Raw genomic sequence first — 17,067 nt, 5'->3', positions numbered from 1 at the left:
AAATAGATGTAATTTATTTAGGATGGACGTGGAAGCATTTTCAAAGGTACAGATAGAAAAGAAATATTAATTTCTCATTTTTCTTATGGAAAATATCCCTGTTGTAGTGTGTGGAATTCAGCATGATAGGTAAGTTACTCTTTTGAGAAACTTCATATAGGGGCTAAAAATGAACTGCTTTGAAGTGTTCTAATTGAAAACATGTAAGTCTTCATATCATAGATAAAGGTAAAATTTTGATTTTTGGAAATAAAACTCCTAGCACTCTACAAAGTATTCTAATGCTGATGGCTTTGGTTTTGCTGACTAGGATTTAAAAAATACTGACTGAAGCAGTAGATGAATATATCTTGATCTAACATGTCAATAAGTGTTTGCAACATTCTGAACTAGTCTGAGAGATTTGAAACAAAGTAATATTTATTATTTGTAAAACTGGGAAATAAACTGAAAATAACTTAGCTGAGGAAACCATCAGAGCACCATTTTAGTTGGATCCTGAGCTACTTAAGTCTTCCAGGTTTCATCTGTGTAAGCTCATCAACCTGTTGCTTTCACTGATTCCCTTAACTGTGGGAACACCAGTTCGTACCATGTGAACTATTACGTGGTTGTCTCCGTATGTGGTATGAGAGATTTTTGTCTTTTGGAACAAGGAAGCCTTTTTCAAAGGAAGTGCATTCATCTTTTCGTGTCAGAACGAAGATGCGTTTTGGATCTGTGTGCTTGAGTATCAGTGACTTGGTTTTGTTTTTTTGTAACCTGGTCCAAATAGAATAGTTTTGGGTGACTTGGATTTGCAAAGAACTTACAGCTCTCCCTTCTGTGTGTGTGTGTGTGTGTGTGCGCAGAAGTTACAAACATTTCTGTTGAGTGGGCAAATGTCCTGTTGAATGTATTTCTTGATTGGTAAAACAAACATGGAATCTCCTCTTTGTTCACAACTTGATAAAACTACAGGTTTTAGATAAAGAAAATATTTTCTTAAGCTTATTCACTGTGATGCTATTAAAAATATTTCAGAGAATGCTGCAGGGAAATGTAGAAATGGGAGGGAGAGAAAGCCACGAGGGTAATAAAAATGATAGGTATATCCATATGTATTGAATCTTGTGGGTGCTGAAATTCTTCATTAGAGTTTGAGTGTACTGTGAGGAAGCTGTTCCTGTCTCATAAAGCTTAAAAAGTATTCATTGTAGGACTTTGGAGCTTAGACGTATTATCTCCGGTCGCAGTTGATAGTTTGTGTCCTCAACAGTGATGAACAGTCCTGTCAAGTTTTCTGTCTCACATGAGTTGAGGCTTTTCTGAAAAGCCCTTTTATTTAAAAGAAAAACAAACAAAAAACCCCAACAAAACAAAAACCAAAAGAAAAAAATGGGCAGACAACTTTGTTTTAATGAGATGCTGTCCTTTGCTTGCCAGGGAGCTAACTTTCAGTGGGAAGCCTAGGTGGATAAATTGCAAGTATGGCATAACTTGAGTCCGTTTTGTAGTTTTTGTATAAACAATTGGAATTAAGTGTTCTGTTTGTTTAATACCTCCCTGTTAACCAGGTTTGTTACATCGCACCACAGCAGTGCAGTACTTACAGCAACAATATAAATGCAGTAAATTTCGACAGATTCAAAGATGAGTTGCATGAGAGGGAACTGTAGATATTCATGAGTGTAACAGTTCTGTAAACTTCTTCTTAAATAAATATATCTGATTTGTTATCTCAGCCCAAGAGAATGGGAAGTTACATGACCAAGTAGTATATTCTGAGTTCTGTTACCAGGATTTCATTAATTTAAGAGTTAGAAAGTTTAATTTCCAGGATCTCTATTCAGTAATGTAAAAACATGAAGAAATTACGCAAGCTTCCCTGTTTCTTTTAAGGGCTGATTCCTCAGGAGTTTTTTCCATAGTAATTTATGCATATTAGTGTCCTGAGTAGAATCTGAAATGTATTATCCAATATTTCCATGTTTGCTGCTGAAATTTTTTTTTACTGATGCAGTTAAGAAATGAACCCACATAGCCAAGGTTTTTTATTAGTTGTGGGAAGATTACTCATATCTTGCACTAGTTTAAATTTTAAGCGTCAGTATCAACTGTTCACTACCCGTTAAAAACCAAAAGATAATTACCTAAAGTACTTAATTAAAATCTTAGCTATTGAGAAAAAAACCTTAATAAGTGAACTTTTTACTTATGCCTGTAGCAGAAGTAATTGGATATGGAGAGAGAGCTGCTGTGTCACTGAACTCTGACACACGCTGTACGTGGCTCGTGAACTACGTAGCAAACTGTCTTATCAGAATGATTGGTCTGAGCATGGCTGCTGTTTTTTGTGAAGTGCTCCCTCTGAGGGTAGAAAGCTTAGAAAGCTTTATGAAGGTAACTTTCAATATACCAGTATTTTTTCTTAGTTTCACTGGTTTTAATAATCTAGTTTGAGGTTTTTAACTTGCTAAGATTCAAACACTTCTAAATCAAACGTAATTGTCTGTGGTCTGAAGAAAGAAGCAGGAATAGGATCAGTGTGTTAAAAAAATAGTAATCAAAACCCACTGTATCAGAAGCAGATTATGTTCTCACAGAGAGGGTAAAAACTGGAAGCTCTGATCTTGTTAGGTGTTCCTCCAGGGGCTGCTTGTTATCCTCTATCAGCAGAAGGAAGAACTGCAAGACACACAGCTGAGAGGTGTATACAGTTTTTCTTCAGATGCTCTAGAGTGGATTTTTTTATTTTGTATAAGCTGATCTTAGAATTTTTCATGCTTTGCATAATGGCTTAAGAAGGGTTTCAAGCTAAAAGAGATGGAAGAGTTGGCAGAACATTTCATATGAACTCACAATATCAAAATCAGCTCTGTGTATTCAGAGCTGAAATACATTGAACCTGGCCTTCAGGGGAAATTATTTTATCTCTCTGATCAGACTATTTTGGGAGAAGGGCAGTGTAAAAACATCATATTGTGAATAAGGTAATTTATCATTTGAGTTATAGTCTTTGACTACTTTTAAAAATTATGTATTTTGGAAGTAAGTCCAAATGGTTTATCTCAGAAGTTAGTTTGCAGTCTTCTGTTCTTACACTGAAGCACTTGCTTCTGGCTTGTAGAATAATCTCTGCCTCACATTCCTTTTTTATTTTCTACTTATGAAGCATCTCTGGGCACTTCTTTCAGTCTTTGTGTTTCTTTTCAAATAGACATGGGCTTCTCGAAAGAATTTTATTCAGATTATCTCTGTTGTAGCTAAATGTCATGGTTCTTAAATGCTGGTAGCTAATGATTTACTGTGTTTACTGCGGGTGGGGAAGAACTGAAGAAGCTGGTCATCGCAAGTTGTTCATGTGGTTATTCTCTAAGGGGAAAGAAAGGCTTACACTGGGCTTCTGTTTTGTTAATGGTGTAAATACATTAAATAATGGTGTAAATATATTAAATTATACATGATTAAATGATCATGTAAATACAAACTCTAATTCAGTAATGCAGTTAACAGTATATATGTTATGTAAAATGGTATGAAAGAGTAGCTCATGTCTTGTCTGCACTAGTGATGCATTTATGTGTAATCACATTTTATATTTTGACACTGATGTAAATTTAGATGTCTAAATTCATCTCAGTAGTAAGTTAATGAATAGGAACTGCTGCCAATGGGATGAAACATTGGGAAATTTTGACCTGCTTTTGGCCTTTTCTTTATTAGGTAAGTTCAGTTCTACGCTCTACGAGACAGGGGGCTGCGACATGTCACTTGTGAACTTTGAGCCAGCTGCAAGAAGAGCATCCAACATCTGGTGTGTGCGAAGGCCAGTCAAGAATGATGATTCTTGTCTTACTGCAACCAAATATTTGATTTTAATTTTAGAAGGTTATTTAGTACGGACTGCTAAAAAATCAATATTATCCATATACTTTTGCAACCTAAGTGATTTTTACTAGAAGGTGACATTAACTGTATAAATAATCTTCTCCACTTAAATAAATTGCAGAAAATGAAGACTACTATTAGCTTAAGCAATACATTTCCAAACTGAGAACTTGAAAAATGCATTTTTGATTGGCTTGTAGAAAGTTTTATTAAAGGATTTAACCCGTGTTTTGGGCAAGTAGGTGGCTGTTGACCATAATGGCTATTGAACTTCCAAATGTGAAGCAATTGTAAACTGATAAATTTGTTCTCAAGTTCATAGATGACGTGAAACAATACATGGAAGTGTTAACATGCCTGAGGTTAAAATTTGACTTGCAGTTGAAATAGCCAGCTACATACTGGAAAGTTCATCTGCTGTTGGAAAGATGCCCTTTCTTTGTCTGAAGGGATAGGAGGCAGAAGAAAGAAAAACAACCCAAAACATCCTGTACCTCCCTGCCTACCCCCAGTCCACTTCACTGTAGCACTGCTCTGATGCTATTGCATCATGCTGAATATGATAATTCCCACAATGAGTAGGTGGAATAGCTCTTGGAATTATGGAGTAATGAGTATAAAACCTCCCATGTTCAAATCTTTCTAGTGAGAGTATGCAAGTGGTTTTTGTAGAATTGAACTTCTACAAAAAGTAATGTATTCCTTGCACAAAGCTGCCAATGCCTGCCTCTACTGCTTGCATGTTCCAAATGCAATGGCTTTGCTGATGGCTGCTGTTATGTCCTAATGGAAGAAACATCAGATAATCAGATCTCAGCTTTAGAAATACTTGAGTTTCAGTAAAGTAAAATTGATAACAAAGAATGTTTTTATCTTAAGGCAAGGAGCTGAAGGAAAGTTGCATAAATTTGATACAACTCTTACAACCATGTGATTTACATGGAAAACAAACATCCAAAAGCTATCCAAAATTGGGGGAAAAAAGCAATGGTTGGATATGGACTCTCATACAGTAAGAGAAATTTCTCCTCATCTCTAATGAATGGAAATTGCAAAGTAATTTTGCTCTTCTTACCAGAGGTTTGAGTTTGTGTAAATTGAAGTTTTTGAAAAGCAATTTAAGTACTCAGTACACTTGTGTTAAGTATGTACCCTTTGTGGCAGTTTTGGGACCTTGATAAAAACACTATACAATTAACAGAAACTCTGCATGTGAACACATAGATGCCTCTGCACTTCTTTAGAGCTGTGATGTGTGTTTACATATCAGTAGCTATCAGATTATAAAACATCTTCGTTTGTTCAAGTGGAATCGTTACTATTATTGTAGTCCTTGTTATGCAACGTAGGGACTGGGTGTTGAGAAAATTATATTAAGGGTAAGATTAGAGTCTCCTGGTTTAATAGAGCTACAGAAGGTACCACAGTACATGAGACTAAGCAGCTACCTGTACTTATAATAAGTAACGGAAGGAAAAACTTAAGGATATTTAGATAAAATTCACAAGGATTTAAAATTAATTTGGGACACTAGAAAATTAGAGTGACCTGTTGAAATAAAATGTAGTATATAATCTGAAGTATTTTCCTTGTTCTTATAGTGACACGGACTCTCACGTATCGAGTTCTACCTCAGTTCGCTTTTATCCACATGATCTAGTAAGTTTTTCTTATATATTTTTAAAGTATGTGAAAAATCAGAAGACTTTCCAATTTTATAGCACTGATTAATCATTCTATATGGTAGTTCTTGGTTCCTGAGAAGAAATTTTGTCTGGATTTAAGTGAAGATAAAGTATTTATTGTTGCAATGTCTTCATATATATATACAAATTAACCTTTCTGCATAGTGATTAAAAAAAATTGCATGGAAAGTGGATATTCTAAGATACCTTTTAAAGGTTTCCAGAGATATGTGTACAACTTGGACCGGTTTTCCTTCTGTCTATTACTAAGATTATCAAGCAACAGAAAGAATAAATATTGTGTTCTGACCAAGAGAAACTTCAATAATTTCCCTGAAAGGAATTTATAAATCTGTCATTGGAATCTGCTGTACAAAATTTAAATTGATATGCAAGAAGTGACTGGGAAAACAGGGCAGAAGCTTACTATGTTTCATATTGCAAGTAGTTTGTGATCTTAAACCTTTTATATTGTTGTCAAGTTCAGACATATCTGTACTCTGAAGTCTAATATTGCTGTGTCATGAAAAAAATGTGAATGGTGCATGATTCTTAAGTTAGCAAACCAAAGGAAAGTATATCAAAGTACTTAATGACCTAATCAAGAAGGAAAATGAAATACAACTTTAGGATTTGTCAGAGGAGCAAGAGACCTGCATTTGCCTGACTGTACTTTTGATCAAGAATGTGCTCTTCTAACTTTGTGTCTGCTAGAGGAACTTCCTTTGCTTTCCACCACCCCCCTTGAAAATATAACCTTCAGAAAAGAGGCTGCATTACCTCTCCTGTGCTTTTGGTTTGCCTGTGTAGTCCCAGTGGAGGGAATGATTCTGTTTAAGGCAAACTCATGACTGTAAAAGCTTAGTCCATGTGCCTAAATGGAAATTTCCACTGAAATTTATTTTTAGTGCCATGAATGTTATGGTGATTCTACCTTTTAAGAAACTAAGTTTTTAAGAAGTTGTCAAGAAAAGGACCTATTTTCTGACATAGCTTATCTTAAATAGTATGTTTTGTATTTTTGAAATGCCATCAGAAAGAGAGTGTTCCTACTTGTTGTTTTCATTAGTATTTTTCTAGGAAGGAAAAGCTGGCTGAGCATAGTTAGAATACACTGATGATTTAAGGAGTGATGAAAAAAAATTATAAAAAGAGAAATCGAATGTTAAACTTAAAGATAATTGTAGGAAAAGACCCCTCTAAGCCCTAAAACCTATAGTTTTGACACTTAAAGGTGAGGTGAGTATTGAAATTTTACTCTTTGCCTTAAACAATTGTGACTTTTTCCATTAAATGACATTTTAACTGTGATATTATTTAAGAATAAAGGGCAGTGTATTAAGATGTTTCTTGGCCTGTTAATGAAACTTAAAGTGAATTGGATGACACATACATGCTGTAGTAACTTTTTAACATTGAGTACTCTCCTTAAATGTCCTCTATGGTTGTTAGTATTGCTGCGATTTTCAGGAGTACTGTAGAGTGACAAACTACAAAATAAGTGAGAGATGCAGTCAGTCATAAATAGTACTTGGCTGCTTGGGGCAGAGCTTTTTTAAGCTCATTTCTGAGTGTATTCTGGATTCAGTGAGTTTGAATTTGACTGCTGGTGCACGCATATGTTGCTTTGTCATGCAAAAAGAACCATTAAGCATGGGTTTGCATGCAGGTTAGCTGACTATAAGAAATGTGTTGTAATTTATTTAAATTAATAATTGGAATATTCTTGTAGTGTATGTTATTCCTGTTCATGTATCAGTTTACTTGTCTTCAAATTTGAGGTTTTCAGAGTAAATGGGATAATGTGCTTGGAAGACCTGTTTGTTTGAAATAAGGCATGTAGTAAAATGGCAAATGATTATGTTGTATGCAACCTGTCATTGCTGCTAGTGCTATTCATGTGCTGTGATAAGGAGAGGAAAAGTAAGTAGAAGCCTGTGAACTGACAGTGCTTAACATATAACTTCTCAAAAGTGAAACTAAAGTATTCCAGCAGTTTTCTTTAAAGCTGTTTTCAGTAGAATACAGTGACACAATAAAAATGAGCTTTTGTTAATACTGACTTTCTTTTAGCTTTCTCTTCCTCAGATCAGGTTGAACAGGCTGCTAACAATGGATACAGATCTACTGGAGCAGCAAGATATTGACCTGAGCCCTGACCTTCAGGACCACATGCAACCTCAAGAGGAAGCAGCTCAAAAAGTCAAGCAGTACTATCGCTTTTGGATCCTGCCTAAGCTTTGGATTAGCATAAATTTTGATAGATTAACTCTTCTGGCTTTATTTGATAGGTGAGATCCTTGTATGTTACTAGACCTTGGAGAGCAAAGATTGAAAAATGATGACTAAACTGTAATATAGATAAACCTATCCTTAGGGAATTGTACATATTTTCTGCACTCTGAAAGGTGAAAGAATAATGCAAAGTGTATTTTTTCTGAAATAGTGAAGGCTACTCTCCTTTTTTCTCAAGCAACCTAAAAAAGGAAAAAGGAAACCAACTCTCACTTTGCCTGAGTGGGGCAATAAAATAATTGAATGGTCAAAACAAGACATTCATTGCTAATCTTTAAAGCTAGGAAATAGTTTTGTCCAAAAAGTAATTGAAAGGGTCTAGAACCTGGCATACACTTAGTGTTTCAGCAAATAGAGAGAATTTACGTGCTGTTTCAAAGCATTTTTCTAAAGTCATCTAATACTGTAACTTGTTGTCTCTGCTGCATTTACCTAGTGAAATAAAATTAAGATGAACCTTCGGTTACCAGCTTTTGGAATATGTGGAGTATTTATATTTTGGTAATGAACTTCCTTGAAATAAACAATAGAGTAGTGATTCTGTCTACAGAGCAACACTATTAATTCTGTTCCTAAGCACTACCAATATCATAGGGAATTATCTTTATTCCACTTGGCATATCTTACCCAAGTGAGAGTATTTTTAGTTTCTTCATTACAAAATCATGAATGACAGCGTATATACAGATAAGCTGTCATGCTTGTGTTTTTTACAGGCTTGTAATCATCCTGGATGTGCCTTGAGTATAGATTTGTGTTACAGATCACACTTCTGGTTAAACATTTGAATTAATTCTGAAATTATCTGCTGAAGTTATCTTCTGCTGTTTAAAGTTCAGTTCTATAAGATGCTAATTGCTTTCAGCTGTCATGGAAAGCCTGGTAGCTCTTAGCTTTGCTGAGAGACAGTGTATAGTCCGTGGAAGTTCAAATCTATTCTTAACTACTTTGCTACCGGCAACATAACTGTTGTTAATTTCTGACCCTAACTGTTCCCTTGCAGCTTTTTCTAGACATAGTTAGCTTTTAATTCTATCTTTTTTTTCTTTTTTTTTTTCTCCCTCTAATACAGGAATCGTGAGATCCTTGAAAATGTATTAGCTGTCATCCTAGCTATTCTAGTTGCATTTCTGGGCTCTGTACTTCTTATAGAGGGCTTTTTCAAGGATATTTGGGTCTTCCAGTTCTGCCTGGTGATAGCCAGTTGTCAGTACTCGCTGTTGAAGGTATTTTAATTTCTGTCTTTGCTTTCTACGAACTATAGATATAACTTTGGTTGGGTGTTGCAGGTTAGTCAGAGCTTTAAGGGAAAAATGCATGTTTATCATTTATAAAGAAATGAGTAAACTTTAGCTTCATGGAAAGTTTGATAGATGGTAATACAAGATCACTTCACTAGAATGGTTCTGCATATGTTTGTTAAACAACCTGTAATTTATTGTTCTCATGCACTCTTTGTTTTCCCAAAAAGGAACACATTCTCACTGGTTAAGAGCAACCTACAAACAGAACTTGAAATTTTATTGCTTTGGGGTTTTATTTTTTTTTAGTGGATATACCTCAATGCATTCATATGAAGCATTTATATCTAAGCAAATTTTTAATCAGATTATTGAATTTTTTAGACTATTGTTAATGGTATATTTGTAATCTAAGAATGATTGTTTATATTTTATGATTAGACTATTGGGGTGGAAATTAGATTTAGAATTTAAGTTCATAACTGTTGAAAAAACAGTAAAAGAGGCTGTAGTGTGGCTTGACAATTGTAAAATTAATTGTAGATATTGTTAAAAGAACTTCAGTCAAGAAACTGTGTGTGTGTGTGGAGGTAAACACACTTATCTGTAGATTGGGTAACTTTCCTCTTTCCATTTTGGTTTCAGAGTGTTCAGCCAGATTCTTCTTCCCCTCGACATGTAAGTCATGGGCACGTGCTGCTGTACTAACCTTGCAGATGCAGGGCTTCTACAGAGAACTGATCACTTTGGTTTGATCTTTTTGGCATTTCTTCCATGTGCCTTCTCCTAAGGCATGAAAGGCTTATAATTGCCTTAGTGTAAGAGAAGGCAACTGATACTGTTTCCCCCCTGCCATACTCTTTGTATTTGGAAAATCATGTCCTCCCTGTTTTGAGCCTAGGTTTTGCTCTGGAGCCATGCCATGTTAGGTTTTTGATGAATCTTTATTATTCAAGCAATTATACTGAGAAGTGTTCTTAATGTTGTAATTTGCTCTGCTGGCAAGAACTGACACAGCTTTGATGTTCTGTTCTAGTCTTGTAGATCATTCAGCTGTCCTAGTGTGCACACTGCCTTACGTTTTTGTGATAATAAGCTGAGTATGCCATGCTCTAGTAAGCATTAATGTTTGGGCATGGAAATGTTCATGTGCTAGTGTTGCACAATATGTTTATATTCTGTGTGCATGTGCTAGATTGCCAAGACAAAATATTCCTTGTATGTCTTAAAATATGTAAAAGCGTTATTCCTTTGCAGCAAGGAATTCTTACTATTTTACATAAGAGGTTGTGTGTTTTTATAAACACACAAATAGATTCCCTCCCCACCCCCCAACAGGAGCAGTATCTGAGTAATAAACTTTAATTGCTTTTTCTTTAAAATGGATTTATTCTCTCTTGCTTGCAAAACCTAGTCAGAGCTTCTCTAGCATTTAGTCCTGCAAGCAACATAGTCTTCACTGTATTTTATGCTAAGAGTAAATATATCTTAGTCTAACTTAATCTGAATGTTGTGTCTTTCTTATATCAAAGCCATAAAAAAAGACAGACTGGTATCACTGCAAGGATTTTATGCAGAAAACTTTAGGTTATGCTGAGATGACAGTACATTAGTTGATGAGCAGTGATTTTGGTTCTGAAGCTGTCTGTAGGAGAAGAGTAAAAATTACTTTTTCTTCTAATAATAAACAAATGTTGGTGGTTTTGTGTTTTGTTTTTTTTTAAACAGGGTCACAATCGTATCATAGCCTATAGTAGGCCTGTATATTTCTGTTTATGTTGTGGTCTTATTTGGCTGTTGGATTATGGCAGCAGAAACATATCTACAACAAGATTCAGGTTGTATGGAATGGCTTTCACCAACCCATTACTGCTGCTGTCAGCCAGGGACTTAGTTATAGGTGAGTGGCTTTTTCATGGATCTGAATTGTTTGCTTCACAACAGTAGAACTTCATGGGAACACTTCTGCCTTCTATAGATTTGCTCTAGCAAATGGCAGAGATGTCCTCTAATGTGGTGTCACAGATATTTTTCGTTATGTAGTGTCTTAGCCCTCATCCCTAATCTTTCTTCTTAACTTGAATCTGGATATGTTACCCTGTGCTTGGACCTAGGTGCTCAGTAGTTAAAGAAACATTTTGATTTGAACTCTTTCATTCACTCTGGAGGGGCTTGTGGCAAATAAGTAGGAGTTCTTGTAAATGAGGTTATTTGTATTTAGCAATTTGGTAGAACAGTACAGACACAATTTAAAAAAAAAACCCACATTTTAGACAGACTAAATCTTATTTAATGTGCCTCTTCTCAGAACAGGCCTATCAGCAGTACAATTTTGGGCAGTATGTGGTACTTTCATTATGTTCTGAGCAGCACAGTGCATTCACAATACTGCTGGCATTTAACACCCCTCCTTCAGCCCAATGCAAAAACCAAACAGCATAAAAAAACCCAAAACAACAATCCTTTCCCCGGTGTACTTACAAAATTATGAAAATAGTAGCAGCTGTGTAATCTCAGGCAGAACCCATCAAAAGGAGAGAGAGGACATAAACATGTGGAAGTCATCTTATCACGGGACCTTCGTGCATTACTTTAGTGGAGAAAAATTATTTGGGTGATCTTTTGTCGATCACTACTTTGGGAGGGGTAACAAAATCTGTAAGAATTCATCCATATTGAATTCTGTTGCTCTTCAGTTGTGTCCAAGTATCTGTGCATGAAAGACTCCAGCAGTTATGACTGCATGCTGACAGTTTTCTGTCCAAGAAAAATGAAAACTTGGTGTGGGTTTTTTAAAATTTTAATTAATTAATAAGAATTATTGACTTAAGCATTTGGGTATTAGTTTTTATTACTCAATTTTAAGAACATCCTGAATTTCATGTCTTATACTGTTTCCCCCTTCAACTTTCTGCTAATAAGTCTGTATGTGAATTTAAATGTTCAGAGGGAAAATGTCGAAGCCACGTATGTATGAACAGAGTATTGTCCCAACACTTTCAAAGGTGCTTTTGAACAGATTCTTTGGCTCTATTTATGTACTGGCATACTTCATTCTGTGTCTGTGATGGAAAAAGAAGTTAAGACAGAAGATACTTTTGACTCATTCAAGATATAAAACTACCCTAATTTCTCTTGATTATACTCTGTCAATTTTTAAAGTATTTTCTTCCCTTTCCTACTACCTGGAGTCATTGCCATAATGTATACCCCTATCCCCATAAGATAATGGATGTGTAAATAGTGTGTCATATTATGAAAGTGAGCTACCTTTTACAAGTACTTAAGTGTCTTTACCAGTTTTAAAAGATGTAGAGGCATCTTCACCAGGCCATGTCCATCTTGGGATTAGCTTTTAAAACTCCTAGTTCAAGAGTTCTGAGTGGGTTTTGATCCTTATGTTTTACTCTTCTACTGGGTTATCTTGCAGCAGCTTATGTGGTTTATGTTTCTTAGCAGTTCTCCCCATAAAAAAATCAGATTGCCAGAATGGCTCACTCTTCTTAAAAAACACCAAACAAACAAAATCCCCACACCTCACCACCCAAAAAACAAACCAAAATAAAAACCTACACTGTACATCCCCCCACACCTGCATACCCTTGCCTTTGGAGAAACTCTTAATGTTGCTGAAGTACTGGTTCAGAAAGCTTTGTGATCGCAAAGCAAGCTGGCTGCTTGCAAACATACTTTGTTAGCACAAAGTAAAAATCTCAGCTGCCTTTTTCCCCATTCCCAGGCATAGCTACTAGAACAACACAGGTGCAGGGCATGGCAAACTTAATGTAAATAACATAATTGCTGTATCCTTGCCAACAGACAAGTGAGGACTAGCATAAATTTATATTTTGTGTCCCAAATATTGGACTTGATCAATTGCTTTAAATATACTCCACATTTATAATAATTATTTTCAGTTTTCACCTAGGTGGTCCCCATTACAGAACAAATATGTTATGGACTGTAAAAGCCTCATAAATAGTGGCTTTTTGCTGGGGTACTCTTTAAAAATTGTGTTTTCCCAATCTGTCTGGTAACTTTGTTTTCAATGGGCACAAGATAGTGCAATTTACAGGCCTTCAGGAAACAGCTTTTTAACCTGTCAGTGACAAAACATTGTATTTACCTCCTGTGTAGGCTTCCTTTAGTAATGATTTGAGATAAAAGTTTGACTTGAGTTCTGAAAAAATATTTTCATCAGGTCCTGAGGAGCTGGTCTGTAGTCTTTTATGTCCTAGTTTGTATAAGTAAAAAAATGCAGAATTCAGTGTTTTTTCCCAAGCCTGGAACCTACATGTTTTTAAATTACATTGTTTAACTTTACCACTGAATAGGGAAAAAAAATCAGATTGTCAGTATTTATCTCACTCATAGAAATATCTATGACTGTAGATATTTCTAATTCCTTCAGTGTCCAACCATTCTGCAGATATAAAATTAGAAACTTAAAAATTTAAGACTCTGATGCTTTACAGGATACTTCAAAATCTGTTTCTTCTTTTGATCACTGAAGCTACAAGTCAATAGGATTGTAGAAAGTCCTCCCTAAACTTCCAGACTTGGTCTGCCAGGGCTATTTTCATTATTTGATCCTTCTGTCCCTCAGAATCTAGAACTTCTGAAATCTGAACTTGTGTAGAAGATTGTTATTCCTGCATCTTTTATTCCTTAAAATAGAAAGTAAATGGTATGTACAGGTTGGGACATACCATTTTCTGTATCAGTATTAACTGACATTCATTTATCTTTGTGTTCTGAAATCCTATAATTTGCAGAGGTTTTCATGATTCACACAGTGGCCTGTTTTCATTAAAATAAGAGTCATTTAGGATCAGAAATTTCAGAAGTGCTGTGAGAAAATGAGTAAAATGTCAAACATTATTAGTAGCAGAAAACCCAGAGGTGGAATGCTTGGCCTCTTATGTCAGTGTGGCTGGTGTTAGCTTGCTTCTGTAAGGCAATTAAGGCAGATAAGCCTCACTTAAAATGAGTGAAAATTTACAAATCTAGTCTGTAAACACTCCTGGGTGATCTTTGTTAAATAAAAATGAAAAGCCTGAATGGGCCTGTGTCCATTTCTACGGCAATTAAAACAAAAGTACAAGAAATCTTCTGACTGTTGTTCTGTATAATCTGTGTATTCAGTCAGTTTTGAGTCACTGAAGTAGAACTTTACATAATATATATTTTCCTTAGAAATTATAGTATAGAAATACTTCGGTGATGTTGAGTTAAATGGTGTGTGTTACTCTAGAACTTAAACTTATCATGATGTATTTTTAATATTCACCACTTTTTCAACTATTTTTTTCTTTTGTAGTGTTTACACTATGTTTCCCTATAGTATTCTTCATTGGTCTCCTGCCTCAGGTGAATACATTTGTGATGTATCTCTGTGAACAGCTGGACATCCATGTCTTCGGTGGCAATGGTGAGTGTTGTGTTCTCTGTCAGCGGTAAAAGCACGAGGCTTGGAGCAGCCAAGATTAGTATGCTACTTAAAAAACTTAGTGATTACATTATTTGTACTCCTGTCCTCTAAACACAGGATACTTAACTGTGTTTTTAAAAAGTTTTAAGGTCTTCTGATTGATTATTGAGAAATAGAATTACTGTCCTAGTAATTATGTCAAAAAGTATACCTTCTTCCTCAACTGGTTTCTGGTGCACTTTTTAACTGTTTTATTACTATGGTAATGTTGTTAAAAATTGAGGAGGTAAAAAAAGCCACATAAAATGCTCTTTATAAAAATCATTTGTAGGGGAAAATACAAGTAGTTGCTCAAGGTTGGATTATTAATTTTTTTTTCATCAGAGGGATGTTGCAACTAAGGGGGCTGATATCTTCTTAAGCAAACTGAAGTATTTTGTATTCTGACTTTAGTACATAACAATGTTTTTTTCTTTTCTGTGATATGCAGCTACCACAAGCCTGCTTGCAGCACTTTACAGTTTTATCTGTAGTATTGTGGCAGTAGCATTGTTGTATGGACTGTGCTATGGTGCCCTGAAGGTGAGCAAAATTTTATGCACAGTATATATTAATGTTTTGGGTTTTGTTCTCTGCTTCCTTCTGTATTAGATAACACAAGTATGCAGAAACTGAATTAGAAATATTAGTCTGATTTGCTAGGGTTCCACACTTGCTCAGCTGTGATGTCAGTTGAGGAGATGCAATGCAAGAACAAATCAGATTTTTTTTTTTGCTTTTAAAAGGTGCATGATTTGTGCCTGCAGTAACAGGCTATTTTTTGGTTAAAAATACATGACATTTACCATAAGTTCCATTCTACATTGATTCTTGGAAAAAAAGGAAGTGGCTTGTTTCTAGCAGAGTCTTCATGTATTGTTTATTAACTCTCAAAATGGCTTATGTTAGTATTTTTTTCTGGTGCTGCAAAAGTGAAATAGTCTCTTCAAATTAATATTTACCTGAAAAGAAACCAGGAAATAGTTTGTAGTGTCAAAGTGAAGATGTGTGCCTATGTGAAAGGTAGCAAAGGGGACACCCACTATCTCCACCCCAGTTTTCCTTGCTAGAAATACCTTTCTATTAGAAAACAGTGTGTAGTGTGGTGTTGGTTCTGTTTGTGCATTTCAGGTGTGTCAGTAATCAAAAATACTTATTTTACAATTAATTGTAAAATAAATGTGTGCCATCCAACTCAAAGCTGACTGGCTTTTTTCCCCTCTGTCACAGAGTGGAAAGTTACTAGAGGAAATACTCCCATGATGCTGTCACCTGCAGAACATCATTAGCTTTCTGTGAATTTGTACACTTGTCTCATTAGCCTTTTGTAAACACATCTGTTTAAGATAAACAAGCTTTAGCAAAGAATCACTATCTCGTTTTGCAGATCCAATACAGATCATGAAAACAAAAATAAACCCAATGTTTAATCTGCATTCAGCAAATTAGGAAAAATTACATTCTGAGTCAAAACATTTGTAACTTTCAAAATTGAGAATTGACTAAATGTAAGTCTTAAGAACCTGTGGTCTCGAGGAATGCAGGAAATTCTTAAGAGTTATGTAAAATGATGACTGTTTAATGATTAAGGTGCTGTAGGCTTGAGGGATGTACACTGTGTTAGAGTTCCTGATCTGTAGTTAGACATAGGTAAATATTGAGCAATATTTTTGTACAAAAAGTCCTCATTTATTTTTGTGGCTTCGTAGTTAAATTTTTCATTCTCTTTACTATGATATACATAATTCTTGTATGTCAGGTAAGTGGTGTATACTTGTCTCCTTTTTATTAATCTTTTATTTCTGTCTGCAGGATTCCTGGGATGGGCAGCATATTCCAGTTCTCTTCTCCATATTTTGTGGTTTGTTAGTGGCAATATCGTATCATCTCAGCAGACAAAGTAGTGACCCTTCTGTACTTTTGTAAGTGATAATTTGTATCCCTTTCCCAAGGAACAAGCAAACTGCAAGGAAAAACTACTAATAATGTTAGTTGTTGGTACTGTTGGAACTTGTAGTCACCCACATTAATCAAAATAGTCTGTTCTTGGTTCAGTAGTTAGAGAGAAATCCTCAGATTTTGCACCTCGTTCCTCCTGTAACGACAACCTTTCTTTGTGACTTCTAGTAAGTCACTTACATGCCAAAATCTGATTTAGCTGCCTGCTGATGTTCTCCAAAATGTCAGTCAGGTGCCATCTTTCTGCTGGTGGGTTTGTGCTGAACATGTATCTTTCCTATATTTAAAGACGTGCTCAGGGCACTAGTTGAAACTGAAGTCCACAGGGGGTTTTTCTGAACAGTTTCTCTCACTTCATTTGTTAATCTGGTCTTATATTGGATGTGTGCTCAAAGACTTGTACAAATAATTTCATCTCAGATGCAAAACAATAAGGATCTGTTTTGGTGATGAGCATTCCCATCTAGCATCGGGAAGCAGGTATTCATGTTGCTGTTCCTGAGTTAGAGTATTGATCTGATGCTGAGAGTATTTCTGATTCAGTTAA

At 35.4% G+C, this 17,067-nt stretch overlaps 1 protein-coding gene across 7 annotated transcripts in view; it reads left to right on the top strand.

Annotated features, from left to right (window-relative positions):
• Positions 1–17,067, top strand: part of PCNX1 (pecanex 1) — an 81,732-nt gene that overhangs the window by 32,824 nt on the left and 31,841 nt on the right. For 4 of the 7 annotated variants that reach the window (XM_029964317.1, XM_029964312.1, XM_029964310.1 and 1 more), the window contains 9 exons: positions 3,706–3,796; positions 5,472–5,529; positions 7,629–7,846; positions 8,923–9,076; positions 9,737–9,769; positions 10,820–10,991; positions 14,412–14,522; positions 15,013–15,104; positions 16,374–16,483. In XM_029964317.1, coding sequence (XP_029820177.1) covers positions 3,706–3,796; positions 5,472–5,529; positions 7,629–7,846; positions 8,923–9,076; positions 9,737–9,769; positions 10,820–10,991; positions 14,412–14,522; positions 15,013–15,104; positions 16,374–16,483 — 1,039 coding nt within the window. The remainder of the gene's footprint in view (positions 1–3,705; positions 3,797–5,471; positions 5,530–7,628; positions 7,847–8,922; positions 9,077–9,736; positions 9,770–10,819; positions 10,992–14,411; positions 14,523–15,012; positions 15,105–16,373; positions 16,484–17,067) is intronic. The other 3 variants (XM_029964313.1, XM_029964316.1, XM_029964315.1) reach the window with 3 other exon arrangements.

This window comes from Manacus vitellinus, unplaced genomic scaffold (genome assembly GCF_001715985.3).
Source record: "Manacus vitellinus isolate BGI_N305 unplaced genomic scaffold, ASM171598v3 scaffold_6_pilon, whole genome shotgun sequence".
Classification (NCBI taxonomy): domain Eukaryota; kingdom Metazoa; phylum Chordata; class Aves; order Passeriformes; family Pipridae; genus Manacus; species Manacus vitellinus.
Note: the sequence above shows the minus strand (reverse complement) of the source record. Positions and strands in the feature narration are given on the sequence as shown.